At 39.7% G+C, this 20,425-nt stretch overlaps 1 protein-coding gene across 1 annotated transcript in view; it reads right to left on the reverse strand.

The window, feature by feature from the left end:
* Positions 1-1,068: 1,068 nt before the first annotated feature.
* The window catches only part of CEP72 (centrosomal protein 72), a 44,160-nt gene continuing 24,803 nt past the window's right edge, over positions 1,069-20,425 (reverse strand). The window contains exons 11-14 of the mRNA XM_067569843.1: positions 17,185-17,387; positions 11,036-11,162; positions 6,794-6,905; positions 1,069-3,488 (exon numbers count right to left, since the gene is read on the reverse strand). Of these exons, the coding sequence (XP_067425944.1) occupies positions 3,332-3,488; positions 6,794-6,905; positions 11,036-11,162; positions 17,185-17,387 (599 nt within the window). The 3' untranslated portion in view covers positions 1,069-3,331. The remainder of the gene's footprint in view (positions 3,489-6,793; positions 6,906-11,035; positions 11,163-17,184; positions 17,388-20,425) is intronic.

Consider the following 20,425-nt stretch of genomic DNA (forward strand, 5'->3'; position numbering starts at 1 on the left):
CTGTCTGTTTTCATACCTTTAACATATGTCTTCACTATCCAGTTATCCTAAGAGATGGTTTTGAGGACTGGAGTTAGTTTAGCCACAATGCAAAGCCATACCCACGTTACTCTGTCATCAATGGTGCTGCGCTCCTCCGTTTGTGTCACTATGGCTTCTAGGGGCATATCCTATGGTTCTTTATGCTACTGTACATTCTGTGATTCTTTCCTAGTGAATTATGGGAGAACTTGTTCGTCCTTCTGGGCATATGGGGAGAATTGTGGGAAGGCAGTGGAAGACTATCAGTGCGCTAAAGTGATTCATTTTGCCTTCTCACCACAAAGGCAGCTGGTTACCACCCAGAATGAAAGCAGGCGCTAACCCATACTTGCAGCTGTGTCAGCGAGCCCTGAATGAAAGCACCACTTAACTCAGATGAGACATTTGCATGAGTGGATGAGAGGGAGTTTGAGGGACAACACCTGAGTAAGAGCCTGAACTAACTGTGCTGTGAAGACATACCTCAGAAAACAGAGGGAATTTTTATACTTTGGGACTTTTTCCTCTTTCTTAGTTTCTCTTTTGCTCCTGTTCACTTTGTTTTTTGCTTTTCCTTTCCTCCTCATCCCCTTTTTTATGGTAATTGAAATGACTTCTGTTTCCCTCAATTTCTCATATTCAAAATCCTTTTCACCCAGCCAGCAAACCAAGTCCCTTTTTCCAACAGTAAAGATTCCTGGGAGCTTAGAAATAGGATTTTTGCTAATTTATTGCAAGTGTGTTTATATTGCTCTCATTGATAACCCCTCTTTCTCCAAGCTCTGTCTGTTGTAAAGGTATGCTTCTTAACCCTACCTCTGACATTTAAGGTGTAAATATGCTAATGTTAAGGTGAAAATTTGCACCAGGAAAAAATGATGATCTGCTGGTTTTACATTATGTGCACAATATCTTAGTGTATATAATGTATTTTTATAGCACTATGCATTATGGAGTATCGAAAAGACTTTATCATTTATATTTATGCAGTGTTGTAGCCAAGTCAGTCACAGTTTATTAGAGAGACAGGACGGGTGAGGGAGGTAATATCTTTTATTGGAAGAACTTCTGTTGGAGAGAGAGACAAATCATTTATGTGTATATTAGTCACTTAAGCGACCACTGAAATGGATCTACAGGAGTGGAAGATGGTACATAGCAACACTACACATCAATTTAAAACAGAAAGTGAAGAATACTGTAACCAACTGAGACACAGGGGGAATTGTTCTGACAGACAGAATGGACAAAGACTCATATTGGGATTTAGCTAGGATGGTGGGGCTAACACTTCAACCCTTGCATAAAGGGCCATGGGCTTTATAGTGACAGTAAGCTGGCAGGATATTGGAAAGAAAGCTTCATTTGCATTAGAGGTGTTCTTAATCCTATGCTAACACAGATTCTGTACCAACTGAGAGGGGAAAGGACACTTTCTGAATCACAAATAGCCTTTCTTACAGCATGGCCATGTAGGCAACTTTTTTACTGAGCAGTAGGGGGAAGCTAGTGTTAAAAAAAATAAAACAGTGGTTTAATATAATTTTAATTAATAGTCTTGTACCATGACTAAATTTGTCCAATTTTAAAAAAACGAGATAAATGAACTTCTGTTCCAAGCCCAATGTTTCATTCATTTATTAATGCAATCCCACAGCCCAGTTGTCTACATCCAGGCAGCACCATTGGATTTCCTTCCACAGCTTCTATCTAAAAATAGTGACAAGACCCAACCCTGCTTATCACATTCAGACTAGCCATGATTCTTGCCAGTCATGACCCACTGACAGCCCACATGATGAATATGATTAATTAGGGCTTACATTACCATGGATGTGCAGGTGACTGCTATTAGTACATAGGCATGATTTTTTTTTAGTTTGTTTTGTTTATTAAGTTCACTGGAAAGATTCCAAAAAGGAAAAGCACATATAGCTGTATTCGGGGAATCGATACATTCAAATGTTAAATATTAATAAAAAGTGTTGGGCCTGGTTATTATATAATTTATAATCTCTTACATAATGCTTATTTATGAAACACGTATTCTTCAAAAATGTCAACAGCAATTTGCCTGCATTAAGAAGTATATCTATGTGAAGTCTCAAGTATAAGAACCCTTTGGACTAATCCAACTACAAAAAAACCCCTTCGTTTTTTAAAGTTACATATGAATTTGTAATATTACTTAACTCAAGAACAGCTGTTATCATATAGTAAATACGTCACTTTTACTATCAGAATTGAGTAATTAGCACGAGATCCAATAATCTGAATTTCTTTTATTAGAAAAAGATGGTGAGAAGAGTATTCAGTAAAGTGATGAATCAGACTATATTAAAAAACAGATTATGCCTGATCCATTTATATTGCAGAAGAGAGTAAAATGCATCACACATTAACTGCTAATTTTTTAAAATCAGAAAAGATTATTCACTGCAGATTTGACAGGGGAATTTTCTGCTGGCTAGAATCCACCCCCTTTGTGCTGCCTGAGAATCCACTCTCAGAATACTGGTAGGTGAAGGAGTACAGAGTACAGCTCATACTCAGTCAAGTTATGGAGAGTAAAATAAAAGCCTTAGGCAATGATGGCTGCGTAGGGAAAATGTTTGATAGTGTTGTTTAAAATGAAATAACTAAAGTTACTATCTATCATACATAGGCCAAAGGACTATTACAGATACATTCTTTGTAAACTTTTCACCTCTTGTTACAGGTGTTCGTTCACCCACAGCAGTACTGAGAAAGCAAGAAGTAAATATTTTCTATTTCCTTAAAAGCTGCAGAACTTCCCTTCTAAACCATGTTTAATGTTACATTTGATAACTTAAACAGGAGTATTCAGTGCATAAGAATGAATTAGTGCTATCATTCAACTTATGTTACAGTACTACAATTATATATAAAAAAAATGAGGTATGTCCTTGTGAACGAACTCAGTCATTGGCATTTATGATCCTGATTTCAAAATAAGAGTTCTAATTTTGCGCTCACACTGAGAATTAAGTAGCCCTGACTTCTGGACTGAAAGTATTCAATCAAAGTTTCTGACTGGGTTTAAACTGCCATCCTGCATATCCATGTTTCTGTAAAAAGGAAAGGGAAGATTTGTTCTGGAGAAATCTCTGCTGAACAATATATATATACACAAATGCACAAAGACAGAAAAACAATTAATGTTAAATAAATAAAAGGTATCAAAGACATGAACTAATGGTGCAATTGTAAATGTTTGCTCACACCATTAGATGAACTCAAGGGTGTCACCTCTTATAAATCATTTACAACAAATTTCCTTGTATTGTCACTAACACCTGCTGTTGTCCATGTTGCTATGAGGATGTTTATCCATTGTTTTTTTTAGCTGATTGTAACTCCAGTGTAGCTGCTCAACTTCAGTCCTGTGTCGTGTACGTGTCTCTGCTAATTCTTGCAGGAGGTGTTCATTGGTAGAAACCAAAGTTCTGCAAATAAACAATCCAAACAACTAAATGCGCTTATTATTTCAACCATTTTACAGAAGTCTTTTTACTTCCTTTCACGTTTTTATCTGGTACTACTATTTCTTTGTAATTCTACTACAGAACAAACTACTCTGTGCTAACCTTTTCACTTTGAATGTGTAAAAGAAGAGAGACATCAGAGGTATTTTTAGGAATAATTTATGAGCAAGTAAACATTCCTTAGTTAGTGGCAAGATTTGCCTCAATAATACAATTCAAGTAGAAGTGCTCTCTATATGAACAAGTTTGCCTTCACTGAACCAAATCCTCAGCTAATATAATATTTTACTTTACTGAAGTTCTGGCCCACTATTTTTAGCCACTGAAACCGCTATAAAATAAGCTGTTGTTAATTTTGAAATCCTCATAAGTGCCCAGATATAGACATACTGTATTATGTTACATTATTATTGTAACCCTCATCCTTCAGAGGCACAGCACCGACTCACACCCCACATATTTAGGACACAGATGGGCGAAACCAAAGGTGCTTTTGTTTCTCCAAATCCAAAATTGGGATTTATCAGATCCACATTCCATTTTACCTGAAGATTTCCCCCCTAGTTTTGTCCCATCTCCAGATCACATTGAAAAGAAGTTATATACATCAGTTTTTCAGACATTTACTGACACGGATGCTAAGAACAAGTGTCAAAAATGTAAGTCATGCAAAAACAAAGTTTATAAGGGGAACTTTTTCTAGCATTATGCACCACAACCATCTCACAATAAGGCCCAAAACTCATCTCCCCTAAACAGAAAGCGATAGCAACTTACTAAAGCAACATAAAGGGTTTGAGGTCATGCCCCTTCTATTCTTTCACCAGCTGAGTAATTCTATTACGGGATGGAAACACTAATTTCTTATTAGTAGATTACATATAATGTATTAATAGTATATGATATAAAACTGTTAACTATATTACAGAAGGTGACCATTTGGTGACCAAGAGAACTTGTTTCAGGTGATTTATACTGAGGACAAAGGTCATTCCCACAAAATGCCAGAACTGGCTTCAAGCCACTGAGTTTGCTGCAGTGGTGTTCACCATCGGCACCTGGATGGTGGTCCAGCCACATAAATACAGTGGATAAGTATATTATCTTTAGTATTGACTTGAGTTCGTCATGATTCTGGGAGCTGATTTTTTTTTTTTTAATTATTATACCAGGACATTGTGACTCCAGCAAGTTGTGGTTACCAGAGAGGCTCTACGGGCTGCTGAAGAAGCTTCCAATCCTTTGTGAGGGATGCTACAGCTGCATCAACTTTCTAGAGAGAATCTCTGGCTTCTGTAGAATAGCAGGGCCTGCTTAAAATGAGTTGTTCCTAATAGACCCTATGGGACTTTGCTACAGTATGTGCCACTGGTTTAAATCAGTCCAAGTTGATCAATGGCTGAAAGTCATTACCATTGGACAGTTGGCCTACACTGCATTACAATAAACTTGCTGTTTCAGTTAATCTCTTTAAATAGCATGCAACTACATCACAAAAAAAATATAGCACTCAACCCCTTGCTGACTGTTTTAGCAGAGAGAAGGCAATGTTTAAATGGGCATAGAGCCTACCATACTTTCTGCTCCTAAGAGATGACCCCACCAGACTATGGTTGAAACTTATTTATTAAATTTATAAAATCAGCCATCCAATCCCCTGGGCACTGTACAAACATAAAACATTAGTTAGTAGGACAGTGTATGTGGAACCTGGCACTGCCAACACCTCTGCTATTATTACTTCTGTAGCTAAACAGCATACTTCAGATTCTAGGTCTCACAATTTGCCAGGAGCACCACTATTCACTTATTAGAAGAATTAAAATAATTCATTTTCATTACACTTTAAAATCCTAATCCTACACCTTTATAAAACATAGCTAGTGTCTCTCTTGCATATAACCTCTCCAGCTAGTCAGCCAAAGTCAGGGGTCTTCTCTCTGTAGTGAAACTGGAGGCAGTTCAAGTTGTTGCTTAGCAACCCATCTGCTCTGTCCTGTTTCCTCCTGCTACCCAGACTTTTTGCCTCCAGTGGGAGGGCCAGCCTCGATTTCTCCATCTCAGCTAGTGCCTCTAAGTAAAAATTCAGGTTTTTTGCCCCTCGGAGCTATGTATACAGAGCACTAACATTCCATCTCAATTTATACAGAACCTAGAAGAAAATCTATTATCCTTTTTTTCCTTTCTGTGTCAAATGCATAAGATCTCGCACATTCACACCTCACTGGTAATATTGATGTAGGGCTGCATCAGGGAGGCACACGGCCTTTACCCAACCAGTTCCATAGGGTATCACAGCACGCTGTACCTCTTTGAATAGGCAGGTTGATTATCACCAGATGGCTAAAGGAACAACAAGTAGTGAGTGCACTTGCACACCAAGAAGAAATCTGAAAAGTAGCAACATTGACCATGTGTACTTTTATAAAACGTAAGATAGTCCTTCGATCCCCCAGAGAGCCCTCCTCTGGTAGGAACATACTTCAGGCAGTGGTCCCTATATAGGTCCAAACCCTAATTTCCATAGGGGGTAGGAATTCTATATTTTTGGGGGCTGATTCACCCCAGCATTACCATTTTAATGCCAATGTAACTCCACTGACTGACTTACACTAGTGTACAACTGGAGACACATAGTGTTAACTCAGGCCCATTATCTTTTTCTTCCCCCCATCTCAATTCGTTGCTGCTTGTTACATAAGCACTATTGGAGATGTCATGAAGCAGAATGGAAAATTTGTTAGCTGATCATTTTCCTTCTGCAATTAACATTTTAATTCATTCGACCCACCCTCCTCCAGAATAGTAACTTATTCATGTTTCAACTGAGTATAAATCGATGCAGGTTAAAATTTAAAAAAAACCAATGAAATATTTAAAATGTTGCTCTTGATTGAGATTTATAGTTTGTCAATTTAAGAAGCAGAGAGTTGGCTGAGCAGACTGATTGCTAAGTACCATTTTACGCTGCCTCCAGAGAATCCAGTGAGAACTCAGTATTCTGGACTAAAAGCTTTGCTATGGAGCAGTAAGGCAATCATCGAGTAACAAACTTTCCATTGTTGTTCATTAAACACCGAGAATAAAAGCCCCAACACATTTACATTTTAAATGTATTGAACATTTTCCTCTCATAGTAAACATTTAACTGAGAAGCTCTGGTACTTCAAAATTGAATGAATTTAAAATTTCAAACTATTCAATATGCCAAGGATCTGGGTTTCTTATGTAGTTTCTTTTATTTCTGACCAGGACCTTCTGTATACCTATGACTTTCCTGAACCATCTCTGCAAGCGCCTGAATCTGATCAGAGTGCTGAAGCTGCTGTTTCAAGTTGATATTTTCACTTCTTAACTGTTGATTAAGGTTTTGCAGATCTAAAATGGAAAGAGACAAAATATCTTAAGGAGGCTATAATCTTTTGATGAAAATGCAACCTAATCTCAGAGGGGTAAATATTGTATAGTAGCATAAACTGAGACTGAATATCCATCTTTTGGATGAGACCTAAAGTTGAGAGCCTGCCCTTCTGTGTCAGTTAAAGATCCCAAAACATTCTCCATGGGCCTGAAGTGAAGTCAACGACAGGCTCGCCATTGATTTCAGTGCAGATAGTTACATTTTACCCATAAACCTCCCCTTGCAGTTTCCATCTGGCTGGTCCCTGTGAATGAAGCAGGTCCAGCTCCCTTGTGCCAGAGCAAGTGTTTCCATTTTCCAATTAGGAGGGTGAGGCAGCACCTGTGGGCTATAAAGGATCAGTGAGCGAGCTGGTGAATCAGAACCAGTCAAGATGAGGGCAGGTGGGGATTGCCTGGCAGGGAGGAAAAAGGCAGATGATCTGCTGCAGACTGTACATTTGGAGCTTGGGAGAAGGTTGAAAGCAAGGAGAAAAGCAAGAGAGACTTGGTGGCTGGTGTCCCTGAGCCAGGGTCAGAGGGCAGGAAGAGTAGGAGATGCAGCAGTAGAAGAAGATGAAGATGCCTGTGACTCCAAGCCAAAGAGCTGGAGTCAGAGGAACCATGAGAGGGCTATGGGGAGTGAGGGATGCTCCCTGGCAAGGAAGCTCCTGGCAGAGAGGCTTTGAGAGTTCTGCCAGTTCTTCCCAGGAGAGACTCCAGTTGAAAGGGCTGGAGAGCTGGCCTGGTACAAGGACAGGAGAGGACTACAATGGAGAGCTGGGACATGGTGAGGTATGCTGGAATGGTATTTTGACTATGATGGAGGAAATCAAGACTATGGTCATGGGACATTGTTTATGATTTTTGTTCATGTGACTATTGTAATAAATGAACCCACAAGGGCTATATTTACACTTGGGATGATGCACTGAACTATTTCTGGAGGATCAGGAGGGAAACTGAGGAAGGTGCACCTGTCATGCTGTTGTCTGCAGCATGATGGTGCTCAGGTCTGGCTGCCTTATGACACCATTGTAAATTTTATTTTCACCTTCTGTTTTAAACTGTTTAATATTGCTGCATAGTGGGAACAGTGGCTACATTTCACTGTAGAGATGCTGCATAGCAGTGATGGGATCCATGTACACAGTTAGTATAGTAGTTGTTAAGGTTATAAAGTGCTTTGGGATCCTCCAGGCTGAAACATGCTATATGAATATTAGTATCATGAACTACAGAAACTTATTTTTCTAATTCAAAAGTAATGCCTTCCCAAAAATCTGAAGGCTCCAAAATGCCCATACAAAGCATGATATTGGAGAGGAGGGGGAAGATGAGAGGATCAGGAAACCTTATTTTTATAGATCTAGCGATGAGGAGCCTAATTTACTGTCGATCCTCTTCTTTACAGATAAGGTAAATGCTGGCAGTGGCCTCTCCATAGTTAACTTTGAAGCTAGCCTGACTTTCACTCCTGCCTCCCAAAATAAACTAAACTTCCTGAGCTTCTGAAGAGTTATAAGGTACAGGGGAATTGTTTGGATCCTCTAGATGTTGAATTTCAGACCTTTTGTGGATAGGTGTGCGTGTGTGTGAGTGAAAGTAGAATTTTTCTAAAGGAAGTATAATTTTGGTGAGTGCTTTTAGCTGGACTCCACTGTTCAGCTCTCGAGGTCCCTTCCAGCCCTACATGTCTGATTCTCTGAAACTTGCTTTCAGGCTTAATTTTTTTGACTGAGTGAGGGTTGATTTTTTGGAGGTGGCTGGGTGGGCATTCAAGTAAATTGTGTTTCACTCTTTGGTACTGGAGTAATTAAAATGTACAAGTACCCAGATGCAAAAGCGTGAGAAATTTATTGAAGAATACTGAGGCTCAACAAGAAGGCAAATCATTTTAAAAATGGACCTGTCAACCTTTTTTAGACCCAAAATATAGGTACCACAAAAACTTAAGAAGGGGAAACTTATAAAATTTGTTCTTTTAAAAAAAATTACCAAAGGTGTGTGCAATATAGTCAGTGATAATAAATGCCCTCAGTATTAAACTGAGCAAAGGAAAATTTCTTAACAGTGAATTCTAAATGGTAGAAACTGCATCTTGTAAAACTGCACTGGTGAACGTTACTGTGGTGAATAATGCTGCGTTGACCAGGAAGGATGGACTGGATGATTTAACAGGCCTTTTTTACCAGTTATTTCTATGAGTCTATGTATGCCTCTTTCTGATGGTATGCAGCTATCACTGTTTGCCTACAGAGATGCTGATATTTGCTAATAGACTGTTTTTCCTAAAAAAAGTAAACAAGGGCATTCATTCAGATAAAAACTGCAAGTGTTCTTAGCTGGCATTTGCAATCCTCTTCCATTCGTTTTTTTGAGCATTTGTCCAAAAAATTATGATTTTAATGCTCTCAGAAAGGAAAAAGGTCACAAATTCTTCTGCAAATGTGAATTTGCACTGGAAGTGCAAGAAGGAAATGTGAAATTGAGTGATAGGTATTATACTGACTTTAGTGCTTTCAGTAAGGACAGAGTTAATCAGTGAGACACTGTAGCAGACTCAGGCCAGGTCTACACTATAAACTTACATTGGTATAACTGTATTGCTCAGGGGTGTAAAAAATCCACACCCTTGAGCAACGCAGTTATACTGACCTAACTCCTAATGTCGATAGTGCCATGTCCATGGGAGAGCTTCTCCCATTGACATAGCGACAGTCTCTCGTGGAGGTAAATTAACTACACTGATAGGAGAGCTCTCCCATCAGCATAGTAGAATCTTCAATGAAGCACTGCTGCAGCATTTTAAGTGTAGACCTCAGGTTAGTTATTAGAGCATTCATAGCTGGTTGGAGGGTTCTTTGGTTTCCCAGGGACTAGTAATTGAAGATGGTAATCATTGCATAACTGGTGCTCTTTATTGCTCATCCCAGATTCTGGGCTCCTCTGTGTGTGTGATGCTAGACTGATGTCATGGCATGTCAGGCCTTGTTATCTAGCATTGTTACATGGCACTCCTCGTATTATTGCCCTGATACCATTCATGAGGAAGGGGGAAAGTGGAGCTCTGTGGGTGGACGAAATGCATCTTTTGTTTGGGCATACTGGAACTTTGTTGATAGGCCCCTAGAGGGAATCATGTCACCAAGTTAATAGTATAATCTACAGTTTAATGCTACTGAAATTATTAATAAGGTTGCAGTCAGTGGACTTTAATCCATACTTATGTGCCACATGTCATTCTATTCTGGTTAGTACTAAGCAAATTTTAGACTCTCTGGATGTGCAAACACATGATCAATAAATAAGCATTAAGAGAAAAAGTTTGTGAACTTTAAATGTGTTGACTTGGCTGAGAAATTGTTGACTATCACTTTAAAACAGTGAGCTAGGTTCTCAGCTGTGCTGTGGTCCCTGTCTTTGAATTCCTCCACTGCCTTCCCCTTCCCTATTGCATCAAGCTACTTGTATTCACTTTCAAGTCCCTTCACAATCAACTGCCATGTTACCTATTGTTCACTTTCAATCTGTCCATCCTTGCCTCCTATCAGCCCATGATGCCAGCCTCCACTGCCCACTTACATTTTCAAACAAGCACCTTTGTACTTTTTCCCAAGCTGCCCCAAAATACTTGGGAGGTACTCCCTGTAAACATCCACAGAGCTACCTAAATAGCCACTTCAAATCCCTCCTCCAATCTCCTTTGCTGTGATGCCTACAAAAAACTTGACAAGGGGTAGGCTGCTGGTGTTCAGAGACCATTACTTATTATGCTGACCAATTGTGTCTCATTGTTTCCTTGTACTCCTATCTATATTCATCTGTTGTCTCCTACTTAGTTTGTAAGATGCTTGGAGCAGGGACTGTCTTTTTGTCTGCCCAGCACCTACCACAATGGGGGTCCTGGCCCATCTCTACGGCCCCATGGCACTAAGATAGTGCAAATAATAATTGCCATGGAACTACTTGTGGAATGAGGTACTACTTGGTGTGCCTAAAGGCATCACAATCTGGCCATAATATACAAATTAACCCTAAAGATAGAACACAGCTGTGGATTTGCCTCTGACACAAAAGTTATTAAACAAGTGTTTTTAAAAACTCACCAATAAGTTGCAAATGTAATGCACTAGAACTGTCTGCATTTTTGACATTTTGTTCCACATTTAGCAGATGAGCTTTTAAGTTAGTGTTCTCTTCCAACAACTGGTCTAACCGTTGCTTCAAGATATCCTAGTCAGATTAAAAAATACATAAATGAAGAAAAACAGAACCTTAAAAAGGAAACGGATAACAACTGAACATTTTCCCAGTAAATTATTCTTTGAAATTCTAAACACGATTTTGTAACACAGGAAATCATAAAACAATAATCACTGAAAATGAAAAAGACAAGACATGGTATTCCTGGTATTCATTTTGTTTTCTGTGACTTGGTTCCATGGAAAGCAAATTGTTCCAGGTAGCTGCCATGCAAATACTTCCTAGTCCTCTATAGTGAGGCATCTGGAAGACTACAGAGCCCATGGGGAGTGGGTTTGGATTTTGATAAGACAATGGATTTGTTCTAATAATATACTTCAAGGATATGAGTCTTTTATTCATCTGATGACAATCAACTTGGAAATTTAAATGAACATGATACTAGGGACAGAAACCAATATTACACTAGTCATTGAATCACAGGAGTCCAGAACATGAGCAAACCTGGTATCAATCCTCCTGAATCTGAAGTCACACTTCATATCGATAGTGACCCGGATTCACAGCCTTTATGGTAATTGTGAGCCACTGGCTGTCCATAGCAAGAGAGATTTTTCAAGAGGATGTGAGCACACATAGTCACAATGGTTACTACTTTTTTCATGGGTCCTCTGCTCAGTGCTGTGATGTAAACTTATTTCACAGAGTAAATGGCCGTTACTGCCTGGAAATGGCACAGTCTCATAACTAAGCAGAGGAGACATAACTTTTTGCCAAAGTTCTGGATTCCTTGTCAGATGGGGTTGTTTTGGATTGTTCAGCAGCAGCTGAAGCTACTGTAGATCAAGGACTGGGCTGGTGTGCAAAAAAAAAACAAACAAAAAAAACCACCACAACACGAAAAAACCCATAGTGCTGTTCAGGCATATGGTATAATTAATCTGGCTTCTTGGCCATAACAAACTTCATAGCAGAGAATTGCTTCAGTCTTTTCATGTTACTCTCAGCCACTGAGGATGAAGGTAGGATGGCATATGGGTCACATATTCCAGGAAAGGAAACACATAGGGAAGGAAGGTAGTATCCTGGTCTGACCTAAAGTGCCAAGAGAAGACATGATAGATTGATCTTGGTCTAATACAGACCACATAGGAGGCTGTGATGGGGCAACACAGGCCCCACACTGGCAAAGAGGAGGTTAATGAGGGCCTGTGGTCCCATGCCACTACATCTGCAGCAGATGTCAGGTGTGAAGTTAAAACAAGGTCTAGCTCTGTTCCTGACTGACCAGGAAGGGAAACAGAACTCTGCTTCTCTTTTGATGAGAGAAGCCTAGTTACAACCAAGAATCTGAGACAGAACCATAGAAACGTAGGACTGGAAGGGACCTTGATAAATCATCTAGTCCAGCCCCACCCCTATGCTGAGGCAGGCCCAAGTATACTATACTATCCCTGACACGTTGGAATAATCTCTTCTTAAATCTCCCATGACAGGAATTCCAAAACTTTCCTTGGAAACCTATTCCAGTACTCAACTATGCTTATAGTTTAGAAATTTTTTTTTTTCAAATGTCTAACCTACATCTCTCCCTTGCTGCAGATTAAGCCTATTACTACTTGTTCTACCCTCAGAGGGCATTGGAGCAAGTGATTACTGTCCTCTCTTGTAACACCTCAATTTGTCTGAAGATTTATCCCGTTTCCCCTCAGTTATCTTTTCTCAAGACTAAACATATCAGTTTAAGCTTTCCTCAGAGGTCAGCTTTTCTAAACCTTTCATTTTAGTTGCTCTCCTCTGGACTCTCTCCAATTTGTCCACATCTTTCATCAAGTGTGGTGCCCAAAACTGGACACAATACTCTAGCTGAGGCCTCACCAGGAGCAAGTAGAATGGGACTATTACCTGCCATGTTTTACATACAACACTCCTGTTAATACACCCCAGAGTGATACTAGCATTTTCTGCAACTGCATCGCTGCACCTGCACATATTTGGGATTCACTATCACCTTAGGTCTTCTTCTGCAGTACTACTGCCTAGTCAGCTATTCCCAATTTTGTAGTTGTATATTTTTCCTTCTTAAGTGTAGTGCTTTGCACTTGTCTTTATTGAATTTCATCTTGTTTTCAGAACAATTCTCCAATTTATCAAGGCCACTTTGAACTGTAATCCTGTTCTCCAAAGTGCATGCAACCCTTCCCAGCTTGGGATCATCTGCAGATTTTATAAGCACACTCTCCACTCGTTTCCAAGCTGGGAAGGGTTGTAAGCAACTTGGAGGACCGGACTCATGACGACTGAACGAGTCTCCCAGCAGGTAGGATGACTGGACCCAGGGAAATTGACCAAAATGAGTGCTTGTTTGACAGGCCCTGAATAGAAGGGAAGAGTCCTGCTGAAGACTCCTCAAATGACCCTGTTTTGCCTTCTTGGCTCATAGACTCGAATGCCTTAGCCAGAGCTAAAGCACCACTGCATCAGATCCTGTGAGAGGTGGCAACTGACTGTCAGAGATTCTCATGGCAAGGTGATTAGTGTTACAATGGGGCTCCACTGAGATGGGAACTGTCTGAGAATATGTCTACACTGCAGTTAAAAACCCACAGCTGGCCCATGCCAGCTGACTTGGACTCAAGGGGCCTGGGATGCGGGGCTGTTAATTGTAGCGTAGACTTCCAGGTTCGGGCTGGAGCCAGAGTTTTAGGACCCTGTGAGGTAGGAGAGTCCCAGAGCCTGGACTCAAGCTGGAGCCCAGAAATCTACATGGCAATTAAAACAGCCCCACCATCCCAGCCCTGCAAGCCCGAGTCAGTGGGCATGAGCCAGCTGTAAATGTTTAATTACAGTGCAGACATACCCACAGAGGCCTCGGACAGAATGGTGAAGGTATTCACATCACTTTGTGAGACTGGGTATCTACGCTGGATCCAGTTCAGAACACTGGAGGTGTGTGCCATTAAATGGAGACCTCACTTGATTTCAAAAGCCTCACCTGGTCAGAAAAACCCTCTGCTGTCAAAGGAAAACACTCATTTCCCCCACCTGCTCCATGCATAGTAACTAGCCATGGAAGGGACCAGAAGATTTATTACTACATGGATTTCACATTCCTCTTGACGGTGGAAAGAGTACGTTATGACTGTGATGGCTACTGCAATAATGGCAATAGAGGCGTTGCAAAGCCACTCTGCCACAAAGGTGAGGGAGGGTTTGTTCTACCAAAGCTAGGTCCAACATTCAGACGTGTGCCGGAAGGCAGGATTTGGGCCTTAGAGCAGGGATTCTCAACCTTTCCTCACCTATAACCTCCTAAACAACATCTTTTTCCTTCCAAGACCCCCACAAATGACCCAGTGTTTCTTCCATTACCCCCATATTCCAGAATCCTTTATGCTTTTAGCAAAAAAAAACAAAACCACAACCCAAAACAAAACAAAACCCACCACCCTTCAAACAAACCCCCCCCAAACCTCCCCAAAAAACAAACTAAAGCAAAACTGTGTGCTATAATACATAAGAACGTAATTTAAAATGCATTGTGCCGAACTGAACCAAAGTAGATATTACCTTCAGAAAATAAAGGTGGCAAATGGTGCACTTTAAAATATATTAAGGTATAAACTTACACACATTAAAAGCTTTGAAAATTGTCTAGTTCCCAAAACCGTACACACTAACTTTATTACTGCAACCATTTACATTCAGGCAACTAGTTTTACAACCAAACAATAAACCTGATTTTAAATCAAGTTTAGATTGTATAGAAAACAACTCTTCCTTCAGGGGGAAAAAAGGGTTTGCAACCCACTTTTGGATCATGATCCCAAAACTCAGAATCATTGTTTTACAAGGATAATGGAACGACAAAGAATAAACCACAAGGATTCATCAAAAGAACAAATTCAGACAAACTTGAAGGCTTCTTTAATAGAATTACAAAATTAAAGGGATGAAAACAAGACAGATATTTTGATTTTAGTAAAGCATTTGATATTCATGAAATCTTATTCTTACTCAGTTTAAGAACGAATACTGTGAAATTGGCTGAAGGAAAATAAAGGTCTCTATCTCTGATAGCTGGACTCTGTGGAAAAGCTGCCCAATGTGTATATGCACAGTTGTCAAGCTTAACAATTTGTCAATTGCCATAAATTACCTTTTTTAATACTTGTACTACTCCCTATGCTAAGCATCTGGATACACAAATACTACAAACACGAAAGTAACATATCTAGGCAAAACTGGAAAGATATTAGGCATGATCGTTGTTAAATTCTCAATTTCATAGGCTTTCATGCTATCACAGTATTAAAAATTGGGGGGGGAGTGGTTCTATTCCTCTAAAAGATACAATATATTTAATAAATATAAAGACATTTAAATTGTTTTAAAATTAAATAACTATTTAGTTTTTGCATCAATAAAAGACTTCACTTGAAGAGGAAAAAGGAATTGATGCAATCTGCTTACACAGTGCATGCCTGCATGCGAATGAAAAAAGAGAAAAGGAGCTGAGTCCGTATGCCAGCACAAAATCTTTCCTCTGAATTGTCTGACCATTTGATATGATAGGATGCTACAAGATGTTTAATCAGAAGAATAGTGTAATTAAACCTAGATTTCTAAAGGAATTCAGGTTACACACTCACACAGGGACTTTGGTATGCAGTTTACAAATAATATTTTGAAGTATTTGTTGACTCACTTGCCTCTCCATTGCACTCGTATCCTATCCCACTATGAAATAGAATTATACAAGACTTTTTCTGTTTATCTGCTTCCCTCTTTATATTGTTGTTTTATTCTTAGATTAATCTAACAGTAAAAGCTGTCTGTTATGCCCATGTTTTCATAAAGCCTGGCGTAAGGCAATCGTGTATTTGAGTGCCAACCTTTCGCATGCAAATTGGGATTTTATATGCACAAATAGGCATATAAATACATACCCAACAGCATGTGCAAACAGATGATTGCCTGGTCTAGCATACACACAACCTTGTAAAAATGTATATGGATGCAACAGAAACATCTGCTAAAACTGAATAATCACAAAAATAGATAGGAGTTGGAAGAATTAGGCAATGAATCAAGATTAATATGGTGTTGGGTGCCACTCTGAAATGGTAAGAATAGAAAGTAGATGTGCTGCTTTGATCAGCCATTAGGAAATGAATGACAGAAGATCTCAATTCAAATTGGAGAATGGTACTGGACATACCCACTTTTTCCCAGAGGCAAGTAATTCTAACTGAATCATTCAGTCAAGTCTGAGAAGACTGGGGGATGAGATCAGAACCAAGGAGGGCAAATCACAGAAGGGCAATCTCAGTTGTGAGATTTGAACATTACTCTAATGCCTAGTTAACTAAAGTAAGAAAAGATGGCTTTTTCTCAGAGCCTTGCTGAAAAAGGAGGTTGGAAACAAGATGGTCATTACAAGTGTAGAAGGAGCTAGTCAGGATTTTTGAGTGAGACAGGAAAAAAGATCTTGTTGGTAGTGTGCCTAGCAAGGTTAGAAAGGTAGGAGTTGACAACTGGGACTGGAAGGAGAGGAGATCCATGATTCCAATTAACCAAGCTGAAATGATTGATAGAGTGAGAGACCAAGCGAGAATGGAGGTACAGTACCTGTGCCTGAACCAGAAACTGCCTTTTTTTTTTTTTTTCAGAAAGAAAATATAGCAAATTCTTTGCAGTGCTTACTGGGGGAAAGGGATAAAGAAAGATGTTTGGAGGAGGGTGCTGATTAAGGAGTTGCTAGTCCAGAGTTAAGGTGTGAGCTCCTAGCAGCCTTATTGATGACTGACAAACTAGGACTCTGTAGTCCAGAGAGATTCAGAGTAAACTGGGCTTTTCATATATTCCAATGATCAAAATCAGATTTGCACTCTGACCACCACAAACTGAAAGCTAAACTAGCCACACTGGCAAGATCTTTCCAGTATGAATTAGAGACTAACATGATTAAAATTGTAAACTTTACATCAAGTGCATTCAACTTCATCCAAACCACAGAATCATTAGAAGAAAACAGAAGTGTAATACTCACCATGTCTTTCTGAGTATTGCTCAGTTCTGACATCAGACTGTTAATCTTTATGTTGTACTGTTGATCTTGTTCAGACAAATGACTTTGTAAAGCCTTTTTCTCTAAGAGCAGATTATTCAGCTCCTGAAACATTGTTACAGAATCTTTCTGTTGATCTGCAGGTGCAGATTTCTGCATTACAGACAAAACCGGTCCTGCCTGAGCTGTGAATTAAAAACACAACAGAGCAGACTAGGCAAGGGTATCAAACAATGTCTGTAGTTAGCGATAATGGTACAAAATCTAATCAGCGATTTCTGTTGACTTCAAGGGAGTTAATCTGAAATTACGCTACAGTAATTACTGCAGAAGAATATGGCTCAGTAAATTTAACTAGACTGAAGAAAACTGTTTTCTTGTAAACTTGATACCTCCTATTGCTACATTTCTTCAATGGAAAGGTAATATCAAAATTGTATTATGTCATAAATCATGCAAGAATTTGCATGTGAAAACTTCCCTCCCATGAACAAAGTGCATTCTCAACTTTTTAAACAGCCACATTAGCAGTGAACATTTTCTCAGCACCTGTGTAGAAAAACAGATGCTGTTAGCAACATGACCACACCTCTACACCTGCAGTGAACGGAGCACTAGTACAAGAGGGGACTGAATATAATGAGGGGCTAAGAAAGGGCTTGCATTCGCTGGATTTTGAGTACACAACACAGAGTTCACAAACAAAACCGCCTGCAGCACCTACTCCCTTCAGTTTACTACACTGTGATACAATCCAGGCTAATGAGTAGCTGTGTCACCCCTGCCCTCTAACCCAGGGTGCCCTTTGCTGCTATAGCCTCCTGTGTGGACTGCTCACAACAGCCTCCAATGTGCAACTCACTCCCAGCTGTGTCTGCATATGCTCCAGCCAGCCAGACCTTAGCTCTTACCAGCCCTGGTTATCCTGCAGAGTGGCCCCAATACACACCCAGTCTTAAATTTCCCCTCAGAGCTATATGTCATATACTACCCAACCCTCTCCTGGACAATACAAGTTTATATGAAGTCTGTTATTGCTTTAATAGATATAATAGGCACATAACTTGCCATCCCAAATGAAGTTTCCATAATATTTCAATTTAAACACACTGGATTAGATAGAACAAGTTTAACTACAAAGATAAATTTTAAGTGAGTGCAAGTAATGAGGCATAAAAGTTAGAAATGGTTACAAGAAAATAAAGTTAAAACTGTGCTGGTGCCTACCTTATCAAACTATATCAGATTCAAGCAAAGCTTCTCACCATATGCTTTCAGCAGTCTTACTGACCACATTTCTTACGTCAGGATTTCTTCCTTTGTTGCTTCTGATGCCATGAATACAATAGGCAGGAGGAGGGGGACCTCTTAGGATGTTTGTCCCTCCTTTTTATAGTGTCAGTCCCCCTCTTGAAAAACATAAGATTCAGGATACAGAGCCTATTTAGAAGGATGTTCCTTGATGCTTTTCCTCAACTGTTTGAGTACCCTTTGTTTCCTCTTCCTGCTTGATAACTCTGTTTACTGCTTAAATGCAAGCTAAGCACAGCACACATTCCTTCGTTTCAGACAGACCTGTTTGCCAACCTCAGTTTGGATCATGTGTTAATAAAAACATAGAGTGGAATATTGTAACGTCACAATGTTGCCACACACATTTTATCAGGACAATCATGACCAGCAAATTGAGTTTTCAAATTATACCCCATAAGGTGCACACTGTGCAATGATTATTACAGTAGTATGTAGAGTGTGGACACAGAGGTACATTCAGTCACACATACACAATAGAATTTTTAGAAAAAGCACCATGCTCATTAGCCCTACTTGTTCCTCATTTTTCCACCTAGCCAATATCCTGTCTTCTGACAGTTGCCAATGCCAGATGCTTCAGAGGGAATGAACAGAACAGGGCAATTATCAAGTAATCGATCTTCTACCATCCACTCCCAGTTTCTGGCAGTTAAAGGCTTAGGACACCTAGAATATGGGGTTGCATCCCTGATGATCTTGGCTAATTGCCATTGATGGACCTATCCTCCATGAACTTATCTAATTCTTTTTTGAACGAGTTCCACAAATTGACTGTGTTATGTGAAGTAGTATTTCCTTTTGTTTGTTTTGAACCTGCCTCCTATTAGTTTCACTGGGTGACCTCCCTGGTTTGTGAAGGGGTAAATAACACTTCCTTATCCACATCATTTTACAGACATCTGCAAAGGTGAAAGTTAAATAACTTAGGCACCTTAGCAAAACAGATGGTAGTAGATCCATTACTTAGATACCTAATGTGGGGTAAAACAAAATGTATTAATGTCCTTTTGAATGATTTAGAAGGTGATTGTGGCAAAAATGAAGGGGAGGGAGGAGACAAAAAAACCTAAGAGAAACTACTGGAGCTGGCAGACACATGCACCCCAGAAATAGCTACAAAAGACTATACATGTTTGAATCCACTTTCCTAAAAGATACTTAACTTTGTTCAAAATTGCACATAAAATTTTAAAAGAAAATCTGCATCTCATAAATACCTGGATTTTGGACTAGGAGCCTAATCCTGGCAAACCTCAATTGTGCAAAGAGGTTGGGAGGATTGAGCCCTAAAGACAGCACTATCCCTTATGAGTAATACAAATGCTAAAGATTCAGTTGTGGCCCCAGAATAAGAGGCAGTGCAACAGACCAGGAAGGAAAGGGTAATTCACTGGAGGGAATAAAGTGTGCCAGGTTTATAACCAGCTCCGCATATATTCCCTAGCATGCCAGTGTAGCTATGATAGCTGGCATGTGGCAGGGTGAGGAAGCCAAAGATGGTAGGGAAGCCGATCCTTCACCCTATTTTTCCCCTTCCCATCCATTTGCACAAGGCTGGGGACACACTGGCTCTGAGGAGCCTGCTTCCCTTTCTGTGCTGTTCCCCAATATGTGAGTTAACTGATGCAGGAGTATAAAGAGGCACCTTGTATCCTTTTACACTATCTTGCCGTTGGGTTGCAATCTGGCCCTAAACTGAGATCAAAACTAGCTGGTCTAATATTAGTGGTGCCACATCTTACTTCTGCTTGGTCGGAGACCACCACTCAAACATTGTATTTTTATTCACCTCAGTTTTTCATGTCCAATGAATAAGTAAAATAAAAGCCACTTTATGCACTAATGTGGAATTGCTTATGTCTCTCTTCTGTCCATAATGTGTTGAACGGATTATTATTTTTATTGGATT

The sequence above is a fragment of the Emydura macquarii genome, unplaced genomic scaffold (assembly GCF_026122565.2).
Source record: "Emydura macquarii macquarii isolate MOO-44397 ecotype Brisbane River unplaced genomic scaffold, CSIRO-AGI_Emac_v2 contig_2948, whole genome shotgun sequence".
In the NCBI taxonomy this organism is placed as follows: domain Eukaryota; kingdom Metazoa; phylum Chordata; order Testudines; family Chelidae; genus Emydura; species Emydura macquarii.